This window comes from Gossypium hirsutum, chromosome A06 (assembly GCF_007990345.1).
Source record: "Gossypium hirsutum isolate 1008001.06 chromosome A06, Gossypium_hirsutum_v2.1, whole genome shotgun sequence".
Taxonomy (NCBI): domain Eukaryota; kingdom Viridiplantae; phylum Streptophyta; class Magnoliopsida; order Malvales; family Malvaceae; genus Gossypium; species Gossypium hirsutum.
In genome coordinates, this window is record NC_053429.1 from 120,119,311 (window position 1) to 120,140,517 (window position 21,207).

At 34.5% G+C, this 21,207-nt stretch overlaps 1 protein-coding gene across 1 annotated transcript; it reads left to right on the top strand.

The window, feature by feature from the left end:
• The first annotated feature begins 405 nt into the window (after window positions 1–405).
• Window positions 406–1,566, top strand: LOC107962131 (PRA1 family protein B1). Its single transcript, XM_016898376.2, has one exon. It carries the CDS (start codon window positions 694–696, stop codon window positions 1,348–1,350), a length of 657 nt encoding a protein of 218 aa, XP_016753865.1. The 5' UTR covers window positions 406–693; the 3' UTR covers window positions 1,351–1,566.
• The last annotated feature ends 19,641 nt before the right edge of the window (window positions 1,567–21,207 follow it).

The following is a 21,207-nucleotide window of genomic DNA, read 5'->3' on the forward strand; positions in this document are numbered from 1 at the left end:
TTGAGCAATTTATTTTTTCTTTTATGTTCTTTTAACTTTTTTTTCTATTCTTTTTTGCTTCTACCTCTATTTTCCTCCCTTCTTCATCTCTTTTAATTAAAAAAAAATTAAATTGCTCAAAATGAAAAAAGATATAGGTACCAATTGTACAATTTAACTTAAATTTTTTATTTATGATGATTTAAGGTGCCATGTTAGCTTACCATTACACTGTTAACAACAAATAACACTCAATAACTAAAATGTTACAACAAGATAACGAAAGTGACTAAAACGTAACACTTCAAATATAAGTGACTAAAATGTAACTTGAGGAAAATAAAAGTGGCTATTTTGGTAGTTTACCCAAAGTTTAAATATAATATTTTGAAAAGTAAAAAATAATTTTAAAAGTCCAACTAGTCAAACCGAGTAAGAAGAAAGAAAGAAAAGGAAATAGGAAATAGGAAAAATGAAACCGAGTAAGCGAGAAGATGACAATGAAGTTGTATCCCTATCCAGACGAGCTCACTCGAAATTCCATCACACCGTTCCCTTGAATGAAATAAATAACCAATCTACCGTGGAATCATAATCATAACAACAAAAATAAACAAACAGCGTAACGACCTTGTAAACACTCAAAACGCTATTGCCAGCAAACACCGCAGAATCCCACGCGCCACCTTTTTCCACCGATCTCACTCGCTACCCATGGCGTCCCCCGCGACCATTCCGATGACGACGTCTCAATCTACGGTCGGTGGTGGTACCCAATCACAGCCCCCGATAGCCACGCCTGCGTTTAGGGCGTTCCTCTCGCGCTTCACGTCCTCGATCCGTCAAGGACTCTCCCAACGCCGTCCATGTTATGAACTCATTGATCGGTCCGCCATGGCCCGTCCCGATAATCTAACTGATGCCTATTCCCGGATCCGCAAAAACCTCTCTTACTTCAAAGTCAATTATATAACTCTACTAGTGGTTGTGCTCGCCTTTTCTATCCTATCGCATCCCCTCTCTCTCCTCGTCCTCCTCGGCCTCCTTGCCGCTTGGGTCTTCCTTTACCTCTTCCGACCGTCGGATCAGCCTCTCGTGGTCTTCGGCCGTACGTTCTCCGATCGTGAGACACTTGGCGCGTTGGTGGTGTTGACCGTCTTCGTCGTGTTCTTGACCAGCGTTGGATCGCTCTTGATCTCCGCGCTCTTGGTTGGCGTCGCTATCGTTTGCATACATGGTGCTTTTAGGGTTCCAGAGGACTTGTTCTTGGACGATCAGGAGCCTGCGAACTCCGGATTCCTCTCTTTCCTTGGTGGCGCCGCCTCCTCTGCTGCCGCTGCGGCAGCCCCTGCAGTTGCCTCTCGCGTGTGAACAACAGCTTTCAAGCAGGATGTCCTTATGATTTTTTTACCTTAGCTTTTGGTAAATCAAAAGGATTTACATTTTCCATCTTAGATTAAAATATTCAATTGTTGCTTTACTGTTCTTTGTATGTAGATTTGGATCTGAACTTGAATTACGAGTTAGATTGTCTTGATTTGGATGCTGTATTAGTTTTCTTTCAAATTTTGATTTTGATTTTGATGAGATTAGATTTTGCTTTAAATTGTTTACAATATCATTGTATTTGTATTCATTTCCTATTTATTGATGAGGCTTTATGATAGTTATTTCTGAGGCCATTGATTATGAAATTTTGGATGGAATTTCCGGTCAAATATTTCTTAGGTATATGAATATACTAATTGATGTAGAAAGTCATGTTTTGGTCGTTACTTGTTAGTGAATATAGAGGTCTATGTTGCTTCGAGTCTTCATTTTTCTAGTAGTGCATTTGTCTTGCACTTTGCTCGATAAATGTTTAGACATGGATATGGAGATATAACCCTCCAAGTATATGAAAAAGCTTTTGAAAAATTGAACATACTCATGTAGGACGCACTCAAATTCGATAGTCATGCTCGAGTGCAAGTGTCATATGTGGGGGATTGATAATTGATGGAGGTCTAATTTGGTGCGTTTGTGTTTCATTTGGTTGAAAAGTTGGGGTCAAAATCGAGCTAGTTAGCCGGCTTGGCCTTTATTGTAGCTCTGGTTGCTCCTTAAAGATTCAATGGTGTATTGATTCTTGTTTACTAGAATCTCGGGCATTAATAGCTTGGTTGGTTAACGTTATCAATGGTTAGGTTTATGGTTGGTTTAGGGGTGTCATCAATCAACTTGTTCTAGTAATTAAATTTCTCTAGAATTGGAATTAAAACCATTCCATCTTTGTTTGAAATCGGCATTTCTTGTGAGATAAGAGACTCGGTGTTGAAGTATCTGTTATCATGTAATATTGCTAGTACTGATTCAAAATTCCTGTTGTCATCCTCTTGGTTGTGGAGGTTCTGCTTGTGAGTTTATCAGATAGGATTAAGAGTAATAGTTTGCTTACTGATGAGCTTAATGATTTAATATAATAGCATTCAACTTGTCATCCCACTATTGGACTATTGTCATTGTTTTGCATGATAATGGTTGAAGCAAGCTAGAAAAATGTAGGGTAATGCTTATAACTCCTAATTTGACAGCCCTGTCCTCCGGACTAAGTATTTGATGATTAGATTGGAAGTCTTTGGCAAGATGCAAGAAGGTTGTTGTTTCTTGATTTATTAGAATGTTAATGTTTTAAGGCATAAATAAGTGTTGGTGTTTGGTACACTGCTAGTGGAATATTTTAATTCAAATACGACCACATGCCACCCTGCCGCATATCATATATTGGCCTGAACTGACCAAAGGGTTTTGTTTTTTGGTCTTACATGCTCAAAGTGTCTCTATTCTTTGCATGTAATATCATTTCTGTGGCATTTAAACATGGTTCTACTGGCTTACAGGCCTACAGGGTGTGTACGCATGGCTTCAAGATAAATATATGTATGGTTCACTACAATAAAGTTAAGCATAAGCAGTGTAATGAGTACAGGATCTGCATGTAGTGGTCGCAAGGAATATTTTCCTGCTCACATCTGCATTTCTTGGCAGGATGGTTGGGTAGATACTAGGCATCGGCTACCGTGATATGATTCCAATTTCACTTCTCAAATAGTTATTTTTAACCCTTGAAATTGTGGTTACCATCCATTGTTCCACATTCAAATAGTTATTTATAACCCTTGTACCATGAATGTGGCTCAGTTGACTGATTCAAAACCTATTCATGTCTACGTCAAACTCGTAATGTCATGAAAGTTTACAACCATCTCAAACTTTAGAATTCAACTGCACATCTGTCTCAATTGGCCCCTTATTGCGAATATGACCTGTCTTGTTTGATGAAGAGCCTTCAACATGGCTGTTGGTGCTTATATTAGCTAGGTAAAAGTACTACAAACCCCCCTTCCCTATACCTTGGATTCAATTTTAGTTCCTCTATTAAAAAACAGATAAAGTAGCATTTGGACATTATATGAGTAAATAAAATATATAAGGTATAATAATAAATTTAGTTCTCAACCGTTTACACATTTATTCACTCTTATTTCTTTATTGGAAATAAATTAAAAAATTTTGAAATTAATAAAGCTAAAGGGTCAACAAAGCTTAGTAAAATTAAAAAAAAATCAATTAATCCTTTTTAAAATTTAAAAATTATTAAAAATCATAAAAATTATAAATAAAATTTTTAAAAAAAGCTATAAAATTTTTAAAATTATTTTTTTATTCAAAAATAACAGCACCAACCCAATAAAATTATACTAAGGCCTTTTTGACCCTTTAGCCGTATTAGTTTCAAAATTTTTTTAATTTATTTCCAATAAAATAGTAGAGGTCAAATTGAATAAATATGTAAAAATTGAGAATTAAATTTATTATTATATACATCAAATTTTAACAAGAATAATGTACTTAATTTTTTCAATAGAAAAATAGGATTTTATGGTACTTTTACCATATTAGGTATATCCATCTATTTGTATAATTTCAATACTAATCAATTTTGAGTTTTACTTTAGTCAAAATCTTGGTGCATTTCTATTTGTCTTACTATATCCATCTCAACTTATCTAACCCTAAACCCTCCATCCTCTATTTTAATTTCTCCATAACATCCCAAAATCTTGTGCAAAACCATGATGGAATTCAGCTGAAACCAAAGGATGGTGGTGTGCTTACTACTACTTCTTTCATTAAACAACTTCAAAGATCAAAACCCACAAAGCAAAGCAAGAAAATGTTGGATTTTTTAATGAAGGAATGTACTGAGATACAAAATATATGAATTATAAACTTCTAATTTTTCATTCCAACATATCAATTTACATAAACATCTATGTTTAAATAAGTTGAAAATAATAATAAAATATTACAACTTGACAAATTTTAGAACTTGATTAATTTAACTTGTTTCTTTATTGGCTGATTTGAGTCTAATCAGCAACTAAAAATATCTTATAAAATTTAAAAATTATTAAAAATCATAAAAATTATAAATAAAATTTAAAATATTACAACTTTATTGGCTGATGAGCTTGCAGTTATGGTGAGCTCACAGTCTTGGTGAACTTGTAGTTGTGTAGAAGTTGAGTTCGCCGATGCATGAATAACCACTTCGCAACAGACAAAAAAAAAAGAAAAAAAGTTGTCGAATCGAATCACTCTGTTCACTGTTGTTATTGTGTGTGTGTATATATATATTCACATGCATGCTCTTTTAGTGTCTTTTGCTTCCACTATCTTCCTTTAATTCTTCTAAAGTCTAGCTTTTTATTATTTTATTGCGTGTTTTTAATCACTGTTTTTGGTCTTGGATTCCTGTTTTTGTATGTAAGTTGAGATCGCTTCGAGATTGTACAAACAAAGTATTATATAGCATGGATCCAGTTTCGTCATCACATGACCTTTCTCTTCCACCTCCATTTCATGTACGAGAATTCAATCTTCGTCACCATCCCCAGCTTCAACAGTAAGAAAATCACTACCATTATCACCACAACTCTAAAGATGAGCAAAGTGGCAGCAGCAGTGGGGTTAAGAAACGAGATTGGGACGATATCAACAACAACAGCAGCAGGTGAATGTGAACGGACCGAACGCTGAGGATATATCTCGGTTGGATTTTGCGGCGACGATGGTGGTGGTGGGTGGATTTGACCCGTTAAAAGTTTGGTAAAGGAGTTACCGTGAATGTATTTTCAATTTAGATTGTTTTAATTACATGGAAAATAAATAAAACAGGTAAAAAAAATAAATTCAAAATTATACATTAATTTTAATTTAATGTGTAATTCTATACATGAAATTTAATTTAATGTAATTATATACGTAAAATTTTAATTGTACTTCAAATGTATACTTGAAATTTTAATTATGATTTAAACGTACACATTTAAAAAAATAAATACATCAATTTATTTTTATATTTTTTTATATTGGATAAAAACATAAAATAATGTTATATCAATAATTGTGTTAATAAATTACAAGGATTAGATCAAATCAAAATTTAATGTATAAAATTTCATAAAATCAAAGTTCATATATACAATTGCACATTAAACCATAGTTCATGTATAGTTTGAGATTTATCTTAAAAAAATTGATCACATCATCTTTCCATTAAGGGAAGACGGTGAGTAACTATTTTAGATAATTTTCTTAATGGAGATTAAATTGAAAAAAATTAAGTGACCAAAATATAAATAACATTATTTTAAAGTGATTAAAGAGATAATTTATCTAAATTAAATTATAAAACTTGATGCATAATTTTAAATTTGATATTTGCATATAAATATATATTTTATTGTGTTTAATTGAAGTATATTTGTATATATATAATTAAGCAACTAAAAATTGGAATGTAAATATATAAAATATATTTTAAAATATTGATAAAATTAAAACGATTAACAGTGTATATATATATATAAACAATACATTAATATCTTTTTATTATGAAATCTTGATAGTGAGGGTGAGTGTTCGACCGAATCGAATGAATTTTTTTTGAGTTAATCGAGTTAACAAATCTTATTTTATCATCCTAACTCAATTTGAAATTTTCTCAAATTGATTCGAGTGAGATGAAATTTGAATCGAATCGAATCGAATTGAATATATTTCTTCGAGCTAAATTAAAAAATGATTTTGATGCTTTTTATATTTATGTATTTTTTTAAAAAAATATATTTTTCTTTAAATTTTTTAAAAATGATTATACAAAGAAAAATTGAAGTGAATAAATAAAAGCAACGGATGAAAAAAAATAGAAATTTGATTTTTGGGGTAAAAGCGGAGAAATCAAAGTTTTTTTTGGGGGGATTTTGATTTTTGGGAGTAAAAGGGGGAAGGAATGTAAAAACTTTTGGAGGCAAGAGGGATAAAAAAATTGTGGGGGATTTAATTTTTGGGGTAAATGGGGGAGGGGCGTTGGGGTGGGGTAGTTTAATATTCGGTTTATTTGAATTTGAAAACTCAATTCGATTCGAACTCGAAATTAAAAAAAAACAATTCAACTTGACTCAATTAACTCAATTAATTTGATTAACTCAATTCGAATAATTTGAAATTCAAATCTTTTTCAATTTTTCGAGTTGAATCGAATTTTGCTCACCTATACTTGACAGTATCAAGTTTTACGGTTAAAAAAAGGATATGGATCTTTTTAATTTTTTTAAATAAAATACCTATAATTTTCATAAATATGACATATAATACAAGTAATAAATAAAACCCAACAATCTGATGCATAAATATTACTATCTATAAAATAAATAAATAAAAAACTCAAGTAAAGGAAAAATGACAAATTGGTAGTAACTACAATATTATAAGAATCCAAAAACATTTAGAGATGCATCACTGATCAACTTTTGATAATTGTGTCTTAGCCTCCCATCACCAGACTACTATAATAGCCCTGTTTTAGTAAACCTAGAACAGTGGTTTCGGGACCACAAATCTGATGAGTAAATTAATATATTATTTTAATGTTTATGGTATGTTAGTAGGATTGTATAAAAATTTCGTTAAGAAATTTTGACGTTTGCATGCTTAATTAAGTGAAAAAGACTAAATCGTAAAAGGTGTAAAAGTAGAGTTCTATAAGGTAGCGGTATCAAATACCTATGAAACTTTAATGTAAGACGACTTAGATGATATATAGACCATTTATATAGTTAGTGGATATTCAAGGATTGATTTTATTGAAATTATGAATGTTTTTAAAGGGAAAAATCGTAAAATGGTAAATAAAGATAAAATTTAATAAGTAAAAAAGTGTCATCTTCTTTAAATTGTTTCTTCTTCAACCGGTTCTTCTACGGGGAGAATATCTAGGGTTTGACTACTTCAATTTTACTTGCATGGTATGTATTTCTGTAACACTCTAAACTCGGCTTAGACGTTTTAGCTGAATCTAGGAGTGTTACAAAGAAATTTAGAAATCCGTCTTTTCTTTTAAAACATTGTACCTTTTTACTTTAAAGAATCCATCTTTATATTCATTGTTAAAACCATCAATTGTTTACTCTTTCAAGTAAAACGATAATTTGCAACGGAAGTTTTTCAGAAGTCGTTATATCTTGAAACCCAATTTGTATTTTCAAACCTTTGATTGTGTAAAACTGTTGTTTTGTTGAGCATTGCATGAATCTTAATCAAATCCAAAAACTAAAAGAAAACCAAAAGTTTAGAGAGTCCCATAATTACAAAATTTTCGAGAAAAACTAGAAAATTAAATAAACTATTAGGTAAAACAGTTCACGGATTAGTGGTCACCGCTGAGCCTCCATTACTCCGACCCGCTTATGCCTGAGGATTACCTGACCAGAATAGACAAAAAGATGTGAGTTTAAAAAAATCATTGTGTAACTTAACGGAAACATACATACATGTAAACTCAGATTTCTCACATAACAGAATAGATACGGACCTAAGTCCTTAACAAAATCAGATTATAATAGAATCATGCAAATATGCAAAGTCCTAACCCTATCCTCTACACAATAACTCCGACCATCCCAACACACCACGTGGGGTATAAAACACCCACCCATCCCTACACACCACATAGTATCTGCACAACACTTATTAAAATAAATCAACCATGCTACTAGTATATTGCCGAAATGTCGCTTCACAAAATTCTTCTTCCATGTATACATGTCCCACCTAATACACAACTATAGATAACAGATCAACATATATATTAGAATTAACATGACTCGTATGTTCGAATACAGATATTACATATATGTTTATACAAAACAGTCAGGTCATACATATTGTACTTCTTAGTACTAAAATCAGTCTATCAGAATAGTAGATTTCATGCATTAGGGTTTGTTTTGCCCTTATCGACCCTACCGAGGGCCCACAATCGATCAGAACCATGTGTGCGACCCTAGGGAAAAATACTAAATTTTGGCCCCACAAGTCGTTTGGCCCACACACCCAAATTGGCCTTACCTGTATGACCCACATGGCTTAGCCCACGGCCCACACGCCCAAATTAGCCAAGGCCGTGTGACCCACACGACCATACACTCACCCATACGCGGTCGTGTCAAGTACACGCTTGTGTGACGTCGGCAGGCTAGTTTTTTGGCTTTCGCCGAACGATGTTTTTTCACGTTTTCATTACACACCTGATTTGATTCTAATGAAAAAGTAATCCCAAGACCATCGAAACCTAAAAACAACATTACAACACCCCAATTTAAGTAAAATTTATGAAACTTACCCATGAAACCATTCCAAGAGTCAAATGCATTCGCACACTTACCGACAATGAACCGAAAACACCCTGCACTCAATTCACTGGAGAAACACCAATTGTGTTTTGCCTTTCCCCTAAACAAGAATTGATGAGATTTAACGAGAATCCCCAAAAAACATTAACTAAGAAACAGTAAAACCACGCCTACCCTAAATTACCAAAACAAACGAAATAGAGATTTGCACAAAAGATGATGCCGAACGATAAAAGGGTAACCCCCAATTTTTGGTTTGAAACGCAAGAGGAGAGGAAGAAGAAAAAGAAAGGAAATTGTACAGAAAAGGAAAAAAGAACAGAAAACTAACGTGAAATCAAGAAGGGACTTTTTTTTTGGAAAAAAAAATTAAGATTAACAAAATTAATTAACTAAAATTTGAAAAAGAAACTAAAATACCCTATTAACTCCCCCACTAACAACACAATCCCATCAAATCCGACAGCTCAATCCACATCTAACTACCTTAGAATTTTAACTCTACTGAACCTCTGTCAAACAACCGAAGCAAAAATTATCATCCACACTTACACAAGGATTCAAATATGAAACCTTAAGGTAAGCTAACACCTTACCACTTGATCCAGTAGGCTCATTCTGATATGGTTTGACTAGAAATAAAATATAAGCCAAACTGCCCAAGAATAGGCTTGGATTAAAAATAGCATATTTCCAAAAGTAGGACTTGAACTTAAGACCTCAAACACACAACCAGAACATTTAGCCACTGAAGCAAATACACATTTGTGACAAATTTAACCAAAAACAAAGTTAAATAAATCAGGGCATTACAATTTTGATTCCATTTTTAATGATTTTTATGTTTTTGGAATCATTGTAGTTTAATCTAGCTAGCCTAGGACTAATTTGCAAAACTGTTAAAGGTTTAGGTTTTTTTCATGAACATGTTTGGATAATTTTTAAAGTTTAATGAAAGATTATGAGTCCTTGTTGATAAATAAACAAGTTTTGGAAAGTGGTTTTTGATGAAATTGTTATTTAAGGACTTATTTGTAAAAATGATAAAAGTACATGGTGAAATTGTGAAATGATGGTTTGTATGTCTTGGTAGATGTCTCGAGTGTATCCAGCTAGCATGAAATGTGGATGAAATTGCTTAGGTTTCAATTTATGAGCTTAAGGACTAAGTTGTAAATATGTTAAAATATTAGGGGCAAAAGTGTAATTTTTTAAAAGTATACATTTTGGACTGAATTGAATAGTATGAGTATTAAATAGATTGAATTTGCTTATATAGATCAAGATAAACCTCGTATGGATCTAGATTGAGGAAATGCTAAAGCCTTGGATTAGTTAATCTTATTTCGACATCTTTGTAATTGAGGTAAGTTCATATGTTTAAATAATGTTTTAATGTTATTTTGATTCATATGTCATTGTGATACTTATCATGTAAATAAATGGTGGAAATCTAATAATGTTACGACGATCATTGAGCCCCGTTTGAACCTTAGGAATATATAAGATACAAATGACATGTCATTCGGGTTACCATGTTTCAGGTGCTGGTCTTGAATGTCCTACCAATGGCTGAGGTCCTGCATTTGTTACAGATGCTTGTCTGCTTGTGTGAGCGGTATTGCATAGCTTACATTCCAACCGTCAGCTTGTGTGAGCGGACCCATTCTATAGCTCGTATGAGCTACGATGTAAAGGAAAAGGAAAAGGAAAAGGAAAGGTTACGACCATATGTTTTGCACACTTTGTGTGAGATTTCCCATGCATCTGATGTTATTCTAAATGGTTCAACGGGCATGAAAAGGGTAGGAACGATAAGTATTCAAATGACTTATGTCATGAAAACTATGAATAGGGATGAAAATGAAATGTTTAATGAAAGTATGTCTATGTTCATGAATTTGATGATTTCAAGTGATGTTGTTCATGTATAATGACTTATCTTATGTTAATTCAAGTGAATTATGAATTGATGCACTAAAATGTGTTGTTGATGATGCTTAGGCTTGTGCCAAGCTTGTGGTTGAATTGTATCATGTTTAAATTATAAAATTATGCATTGAAATGGTGAGTTATGTTTATGATTTATGACCTTATTAAGCATTATATGCTCACATAGTTTTCTTTCCTATTTTTTTATAGATTATCAAAAGCTCAATCTGTTCGGAAGCTTGTCAGAGACCTATCACACTATCTAGCAATTATATCAGTAGATTTTGATGTTTTGGCCAAGGTTACAAGGGTATGTATAGGTGAATTTGTGTTTGATGACTAGTTGATAGGTTTGGCAAGTAAATGTTACTTTGGATTATGGTACTTTTGGTACTTTTGGTACCTTGCGGTTGTGTGTTAATCAATGGCCAAATTGGTAAGTGATGGTATAGTTGCAATGTGGTCAAGTTATGTTATGTTTTGAGATAGAAATGAACTAGTTGAGTATGAATGAAATATGGCCAATTATGCATATGTTTAGGTATGTTTGATTGATTGTGGTTGAGGTGCCTTATTAGCATATTGGTTGGATGGATTAATAGTCTACTGAATTGGTCATATTATGTATGTTTTGGTGCTTTGGTCATGACTGCAAATTGCTTGTAGGTACATGTTTGGAATGGGTGGTGGAAATGGCTTGATTTTGGAAAATTTCATGTCCACACGACCTAAGACACGAGCGTGTGTCTCAGCCATGTATGACACACAGCCATGTGACATGGCCATGTGTCCTTTGTAGGTTTCAAAGGCATCCAAGTTAGGCAGTTACACGACCTAGCACACAGTTTGACACATGAGCGTGTGAGGCTATTTCAAGTGTTACACAGCCTGACACACAGGCGTGTGGCTTGGCTGTGTGACCTAACTTAGAGAGTTACACAGGTACAGACACGGGTTGGGAGACAGCTGTGTGTCCCTATTTCAATTATTACACGGCCTGAGACACGGGCGTGTGTCTCAGTCGCGTGAGTCACACGGCCAGGCCACAAAACCGTGTGACCGCTGTAGTAGTTCAATTGTTCTAACTTTTTCATAAATGTTCCAAATGTTTCTAATTTAGTCTTGAATCATTTCTAATGTGTTTTTAGGGCCTCGAGGGCTCGTTTAAGGGACGATATGCATGTATATGAATGACTTATGACATGTTTATGTTGAGGTTTGAAATGTATGTTTTAAAGTTATGATTTTATGGTAATGCTCTATAACCCTATTTTGACAACGGTTAGGGGTGTTACAACCAAAGAGACCTGTCAAATTAGTGTTGCACAAAGAGTTAAGTCTTAAATGGCCTATCCTCCTAATCTGAGAGTCAGGAGCAAAGTCACGAGGTATGTGATTGGGGGCGAGATAAAACTAAAATATTTGGGAGGCCAAAGTTAAAAAAATTGTATTAAAATGACTTAAATTAAATCATAAACTTTTGAAAAAGGTCAAAAATACAATTGTTCCATTTAAATAAAAGTTAAAAGGAATTAAATTGAATAATTGGCATTTGGGATGCATTATAATCATAATTATACAACTTAGTTAGGGGGCAAGGTCGTTGCCTCATTGGCTATATCCTTTCTTAGAGTCATATTTTGTGAACACCATCATAGTGTTATATCCCAACAAGGCCCTTCAAGAATGATTTTCAATAGATTTGGAAAAGCTCTTTCCTTGGCAAATTCATGTATATGCTAGTGTCACAAGGCTAGAACTTTAGTCTAGCAAACCGCGTGCCTTAGGCGATTCCTTCACTTCAAATTCGTCTAAGTCAACCTAACTCTCATAAAGTGAGAATTCAAAATGGAAATTCTCTAATGCACCAAAGCAAAGCGGAAGCAAACTTGAAAGAGAAAGAAGCCACAAAGGAACAAAAAAGCAACAAAAAAATAACGCACACCAAGTGTTTGAGTAAATGCTCTCAAATATATTAAAAATATGAATAGAGTGATAAAAAATGAGGAGAAAAGCCTCTATTTATTGTTGAGCTCCCTAAATCTGATGGTATAGACTGAATTACATCAACAACTGGATTAGTTCTTTCTACAAGATTAGAGTTATAAAGGATTTAAATTCTATACAACTTTATCCTTTAGGATTTACAATAATTACCCTTGTAACTGTAGTTTTATTGGAGTGTTTCATTGGGCCACTAAGGCTTCAAGGAGATGGGTTTCTCCATGTGTTCTATGAATTGAGCCAATTAAATTGGGTTAAGTGAGCCCCGTTTAATTAGTTGACCTCTATGGAACGTTCTGTGTGAATCTGTCACAATATTTGATCCGCACCCGACATTCTCCCCACCCATTCTCGCGATGCCTTCATTGTGTGCTTGAAATGACACTGGTTTGACTCATCTTCAAACTATCTTGATGCCTTAGCTGACTCTTGACTAGCTTATTTGTCGATTAGTTCTGCCCCTTGTAAAATTTGCCTTGGCTTTTGTCATTTCCTAACTCAAACCATTTCTCCCCTTAGTACATTTTATTTGCAGAAGCTCGTCGCTCTTGCTTGCCCATATTATGACTTTCCTCGATTGGGATCCCTTTTATCTACACAAATAAGATTTGGCACACCTACATTGAAGATTGGGTTAACCTTTAGTATTCTTGCCAACTTTGGTTTGTAAGCCCTTTGGCTTACTTGCTTCAGAACTTTGAAAGGACTCTCGTGCCTTTTCCAAGCCAATAATAAGTCGTAATGAAAAGACTAGGAAAATGTTTGAGATATACCTCACTCATTGCATTTTCTTGTTTTAACTGCCAAGTTTGCATCACTATTTTTCCCACAAAGTCTAATGCACAACTCACTTCTCTCATAGGTGGTAGCCTCACTGATAACTGAACAGGCTTCAAATCGATTTTTCGCCCCTCAAGCATTTCTGAGGGTTGTCTTTCTAGCACTTTGATCTACCAACTCAACTTTTTTTTACCACAATGAACATCATTGACTAGTTGGATTACCAAAAATACATTGGTTCCACCCACCTCTCATGTCTTGACTCATCGACACAAATACTTTTTTGTTGTCGAGTATCCAAGATATATATACAGTTGACAAAGAAACCAATAAAACATTAATATTGTCAAGGAAATTCAAGCCAAGAACAAAGTCGTAATTGTTGGGAAATGTGCCTATATTATAGTAAACATATGATTGTTTTCTATTTATTTAAACGATGAATAAATAAATAAAGTTAATTTCACATTTCACTATTATGTCTTTTGTATTTTTGCTTTTTATATTTTGCATACATAGAGAAATTGTGACAAGCAAATATTAGCTCATTGATTATCTAAGTTCAAACTGAAGAAAAATGGCATTGTAAGAACGTTTACATTGGGAGAAAGAGAACTTACTTTAGTAGATAATCTAAGTAAGTTCGTAATCCCGTAAAAGAATCGAAGTGAGTATTTGATTCAAATACTAAGAAGGATTATTATGTCATCTACCATTTCAATTGGAGAGATGGCTAGTCTTGGCTATCAGAGCAGTTGACTCCACGGGTAGAGACATAGATGTATTCATTGGTAGAATGATACATTAGATTGGACCCAAGATGAATTAATTCTGAATCCGTTTGTGAATTAATTCACTTGTGACATTCATGGTGTGATTTGCCTAAATCCTGAGTTAGTCACTGACCATGCGTATGCAACTCATGTGCTTTGATATAAGTGGAGGCTTATGTTTTAAAAATGATTGAGCCCATAGCTGGTATGTTGGGTACTTGACTTGTGTATGGCATGGCTTTACTAGCAATAGTGGAATTCATAGCTCAATTAAAGAGTTAATGATATCCTCTCATTGGCATTGTGTGGATTGATAAATATGGAATGTGGCCAGGGGTTGTTTGTTCTCGAATGAGCAATTTATCACAGTCATTTGTTGACAGTGATCATATTAATCATTAAGAAGACACAATGGTGACAATGTGATAAAATTGGATTGTATTGAGTGAATGAATTTAACTCAAATGAATCAATGATATCATATGAAGGTAACACACGTAACACTCCTAACCTATATCTGTCGCTAGAACAGGGTTATGGAGCATTATCGGAGTTTACATATCAAGTACAAACATTTCATTTCATATCATTTCTCATTTCTCATTTCTCATTTCATATCGGAGTTTACATATCAAGTACGAACATTGTCCCTTATATAAGCCCCCGAGGCCCTAAATATGTAATAGAAATAAGTCGAGACTAATCCAGGTACTTAGAGAATTTTTAGCAAAATTTCAAAATTTTTCCTAGTTGCAGGGTACACATGCTCATGTGGTCAGGCCGTGTGGCTCACACGGCCAATAGACACACCCGTGTCACAGGTTGTGTGTGCATTCAAAATAAGGCACACGACTGTATCCCAGCCCATGTTAATACCCGTGTAAGTCTCTGGATTGGATCACACGACCAAGTCACACGCCCATGTGTTAAGTCGTGCATAAGTGCAGGGGTCACACGGCCAAGCCACATGCCCGTGTGCCCGGCCGTGTGATCAATTCTGAGCATTTTGTTTTAAAATTTTAAAGATGCAGGGGACACATGACCAAACTACACGCCCACGGCTGAGACACACGCTCGTGTCTCTGCTTGTGTGGATGAAATAAGACCATTTCTAAGCCATATTTCTCACCCATTTGGTCTTCCACCTACATTAACATTTTAACACATCCAATAACCAATCCAAGACATTTAAACTAGACCAAAACCAACTCATAATCATGTCATATACCTCATTTCTCAACATTCAAATTTACCATATAATCAAGACATCTATTTGTTTACTTATACCAACTATACTATCTTATCTCATACATCAATATGCCTATAACTTATCCATCACTCAACCACATCAAACACAACAAACATGAAGAAGCCACACACATATATATACATAACAAAAGTATGTCCAACTTAAGCCATTCCAATGGCTATTTATAAGCAAAACACATATTTGTCATCAATGACCCATTTGCACCTATACATGCCATTATACCAAAATCTAGTTCTTTATATATATCGAAATAAGTCAAAGGATAGTGTGATGATACTTCGACTAGCTTCCAACCACTTCGAGCTTCCGAATTACTATAAAATAAGAAAAAATAATACAGGGTAAGCATATTATGCTTAGTAAGTTCGTATAACGGGAAATTAACTTACCATTCATTTACATTTAAAGTAAGCATACAAAATTCATCTAAAGAAATTTGGCAATTTGCCTAAACACATATAATCTCAAGAAACACGGTAGTCATGCAATTCATGTGACTATCAAGAAACAAGAATGAGCTCATCATGTAACAAATTTTCATGTACATATGTTTTCTTCATCATATATTCATATAACATATACATTTCCATAATATTTTATCTAAAATTCGGATTATCATTTGTCGAAAACTTTGCCCTGTTGAATTTATTAGAAATATCGATGGATACACAAGTAGTACACTTGAAATGTACAAACTGTAATCCGTCAATTCATATTCGGGAGTGCTCTTTAGAGCATATAATTGGGAAACCTTCTCTCTAGCCATATAACAGGAAGCTCGTGTGAGCTATATAACGAGAAGCTTATCCAGGCTATATAACGGAAAGCTCATAAGAGCCATAATTGGGAAACTCATGCTAACCATTAACGGGTAGCTCCGAAGAGCCATTAAACAAGAAGCTCCAGATAGCCATGTATTGGGAAGTTTAAGCGAGCCATATCGGGAAGCTCCTGAGAGCTATTAATCAGGAAGCTCAAAAAGAGCCTTTAATAGGGAAGCTCACGAAGAGCCATATATATCAGGATGCTCATAAGAGCTGTGGTGTGTCTACAACAAATGCAGAATCACAACCAATCGGGAGGCTTCGAAGAGCTATTAATGGGTTGCAAGAACCATATATCGGGAAGCTCGAGAGGGCTATTAACGGGACGCTTTTTTGAGCTGTCGTGTGTCCACAACATATGTAGGACCACAACCAATTTGGGAATCTTGTATCCATCGAATTTCATTTATTCAAATGGGACTTAACATTTATCGGGCTTTGTCAGATATGTAATCAATTTCATATACATGGTAATTACACAATTCATATATATATAACATTCAATTCAAACATATAAATGTACACAATGTAATTACACGAACTTACCTTAACAAGTGTTCACTGATTTGTTGTCTACTAGTTCGACACTTTCTTTTTTCCTCGATCTAACTCCGTATTTTGTCTATCCGGATCTATATGAGTAATTACCACCACTAGTTGCAAGTCGCCAGCTCGATTCACCCTGGGCTAGCAATCATCACTGGTGCCCGACAGGAAAGGTTCATCTCGTGGAGCCATCGAGGCGGCGATAGACCCGAGGGTGAGGCTGATGTACATGGCTAACGAAGGGGATCTGGAAGGGATTAAGGAGCTCTTAGACTCTGGAACCAATGTTAACTTCAAAGATATTAATAGTCAAACCGCCCCCATGTCGCCGCCTGCTAGGGCCTTACTAATGTCGTCTGGTTGCTCTTTGATCGGTAAAATTACTATTTTGCCCCTATACTTTTATTTAATTATGATTTCGTCCCTAAGCTCAGAAAATGAAATTCATGCAATCTAAACCTTATTCCAAGCCTAACTGATTTTTACATGTAACATTAACAGCCCATGTATTTCATAAAATTCAGAATTTTCCCATAAATTTTACATCTTTACAATTTAATCCTTAAATCATAATTTTATCAAAATTCACTTTACAAAAATTGTTTATCTATCAACAACCTTTCATTTTCTACCATAAATTTCATGATTCATACATATTCATCCATGGAAAAACCCTAGTACTTTGATAACTTTGCAAATTAATCCCTGAGATAGCTAAATTAAGCTATTACAATCTCAGAAATATAAAAATGACTAAAAATGAGCCAAGAAAACATACCTAATTGAGTAAAATAAGCTTGCTAGAACTCAATACCCATAACTAGGGTTTCCATGGATTTTCATTTGGGAAAGATGATAATATGATTATATTTTCTTTTATTTTATTATTTATCATCTTTATTTTTCATCTTTCCAATGTTGTCATTTTCTTTATTTAATTTTTCATGGATGAATCATCATACTTATCTACTAACCTTTCTAATGGTCTATTTTCCATATAAGGGCCTCCAATTTTGAATTCCATAGCTATTTGATACCTATAGCTACTAGAACTCAACTTTTGCATTTTATGCAATTTGGTATTTTATCAAATTAGACATGTAATCGGTAAACTTTTCTTAACAAATTTTTTATACGACATTCCTATCATAATGCAGACCACGCAATAATATTAAAATAATTTTCCTTACGGACTTGGATTTGTAGTCCCGAAACTACTGTTCCGATTTCATTAAAAATGGGCTGTTACAACACACACATGACGAGGTCATTGGGCAAAGTAGTTAAATGAATTGCTTTCATAAAAAGTATACACTAATGAGTTTTTAATCTTGGTACTTCTTGTGGACTGACTCCATGATTAAGTAAATTGTAAGTTATCGGAACGATGCTTTTGGACATAATTGCAATTCTAGAGCCTAATTGTATACGTCTGATTGGTCCCTCCGCTAGCTCAACAAAACCTTGATCAGACTGCATTTGAATCAGAAGAAAATTTTACAATTTTGGAAATAATTTAATTCAGTCAATTTATTTGACGTGGAATTAAATTTTGTGGTTGTGAGAATTGTTTAATTAGAGAATTTGACTAAAGATTTTTCTTAGAAAATTAATTTGGAAAATCTAAGTGATTTTTAGGAAAATTAATTTTGATCAAGTAAAATTAAATTAATAAAATTAATTAAAATTAATATGATATTTTTAGAAATTAATTTTCAAGTCAGAAAATTGACTCAACTAATAATTGAACTTGAAAATTGGACCTAAGATCGTAAATTGGGTCTGAGAGCCTAAAACAGAGACCAAGACCCAAAAACTAGTCAAATTAGGCTGTGTATGTGAAACCAGGTTGATGGTCCAACCGATGGCTAGACTAGACTGGTCGGGTCATCACTGACTCGGACCGAACCGATAGTAATCGAAACAACTTGGGATGCCATAAAGGTGTCACACCTGCATCACTAGACATGGCGGTGTCAGTGGCTACGTCGACGACGTTTCGGTGGCCAGCGGTGGTTGATCTTTAGTGGTTGAGTAGTGGAACAGCTACACTCCTTTTGAGACTTTACCTATAACACCCCTTACCCGGCCCAGACGTTATGGCCAGATCCGACATGCCACATCGAAGCGTTCAAAACATTTTATATTGTTGATCCAGAAAAACTTACTTAGTGTTTTAAAAGATAATTTCATTATAGGTTAAAGTGAATGGAAGCTGTGTACCAGGTAGGAAATCGGAAAAGAGGTGGTGAGTCCATCGGACTGCTTAAGTACCAAGCTCCCTTCGGATCCAATCCTAGACATGCATACCGCCATTGCCACACCTTAACGTCATGGATATTTCTAGGAAACCGATTTGATTAAGTCATTTTTAGGAAAAGTGATTAATTTTGGAAAATACTTTCATTGCGGAAGCTTTGCTTGTTGTCGTGTTATTTTGAAATCAATTGTTGTTTTTTTTTGAAAACGCACCCTAAAGCTATCCAATTTCAACAGTTAAAATAAGTAATACCTATCTTAGTAATACATATTAAAACCATCAAAAATAATTAAGCGGCCTTATTACATTTTAAAACCCAAAATTTCAAACGTAAATAAAAGGATGTCCAGTTCACCAGAAGAAAATCAAACTTTCAGAATGGGTGGCCACTCCGAATTCCCTCACAGCTCCAAGCCCACTATGGTTGGGGATTTCCTGCGTGGATGAAAATAAAAGGGGTGAGTTTGGGGAAACTCAGTGTGTAAGGAAAACCCATTCAAAGCCCAAGTCAGCTCCAGCCCATTGGGCCTAAGCCCATTCAGGTAACAGTGGTACTGGGCCAGAGCCCTTTTCAGATTACAATAAACTGGGCCTTAGCCCCTTATTCAGATAACAATATGGCCCATAGGCCCATTTCAAAATACATGCAACATCAATAACATATGCAAGCCCATTTGGGGAGACTACTCAACCCACCAACCATAACACTCCACCTGTACCAGCCATACACTCCATGTAGGGATAGCTCAACCCACCCAGCCCAACACTCCACAGTTGCAGCATTACTGCTCAGTTAATAGTAAATTGAGGCAAAGCCTCCAGTACGTGGACAAGCCACTTTCAGTACTTCCTCCGTCAATATCCCAATCCCATGCATCAGATAATAACAACATGGCATGCAGTAAATAACAACAGTCAAACATGCATTTAAGTCAATTTAACTCTAGGGGTATTTCGGTAATTTATCTCCTAGGGGTAAAACTGTAAATTTGCCACTTTTAAAGGTATTTCAGTAATTTATCTATTTTAGGGTTTTTCATGCATATTCCTACCTTTCACGTACTACAGAATCACGTACCGAGTGTTCTTACCGAATTGGGCCCATTGGCCCATCATTCCAATTTTGACCCATTAAGCCCAAAAATATCGAGGGCACAGAAATCATGCATTTTGCAGTCCAAACATTGCAGCTTACCAAAAACATTAATCGATTTACCTCACGAGCATTCGCACACTCGCAAATCTACAAAATACCGGTTTTCGGCATTTCGAATTTTCGACTTTTGCCGATCTAGACTAAGAAAGAGGGTGTTAGTTACACACCTGTTTGCGACGATATGCTGACGAGATCCACACACGAACTGCCTACAATTTGATTACTAACACTTTAATCTAACTATTCAAATACGAACTACGTATTAACCCCTTACAATATTCAGCCAACCACACCTACAGATCATAGTAAGCTTATAAGAAAACAATAAGCAACTCATTAACAAATTTTTGTCAATGTTTACCACATAATCATAATTTCACTGCAAGCTGTCTTCCTAAGCAACAGTCACTAAATTATTTATAACTGGAGCTACGAAACTCCAAATCAAGTTCCGTTAATTTTCCCTGAAAATAGACTCATATATCTTCTATCTATAAAATTTTCAGAATTTTTGGTATGGCCAATCAATACCAGATTTTTCTTAAAGTTTCCCATGTTTCACTGTTTGGACTAATCTGACCGCTCTTCATTACGAATCAAATTTCTTATTGGACAGAATTCAAAATATGTTCTTGTTTATTCCATTTGAAACTAGACTCATTAATATTTAATTACATAATTTATTCAGCTTCTAATTCATCTCCCACAATTTATGGTGATTTTCCAAAGTCACGTTACTGATGCTGTCCCAAGCAGATTTATTACCAAATTCACTCTTTCACACATAACTTGCACGCATGTTATTTAAACATGTATATCACCAATCAATCATCACATATCTATGATTTTACTTAAGTATAATCTCCATTTCATCATTTTAAAGTACAACATGTTAGCCGATTTTTCCCTTTAGCATCTAAGGCACATGCATGTTCATTTGTTTGG

What these genes read in the sequence shown, in the direction of transcription:
- LOC107962131 (XM_016898376.2), top strand. Translation starts at nt 694, where the DNA reads ATGGCGTCCCCCGCGACCATTCCGATGACGACGTCTCAATCTACGGTC.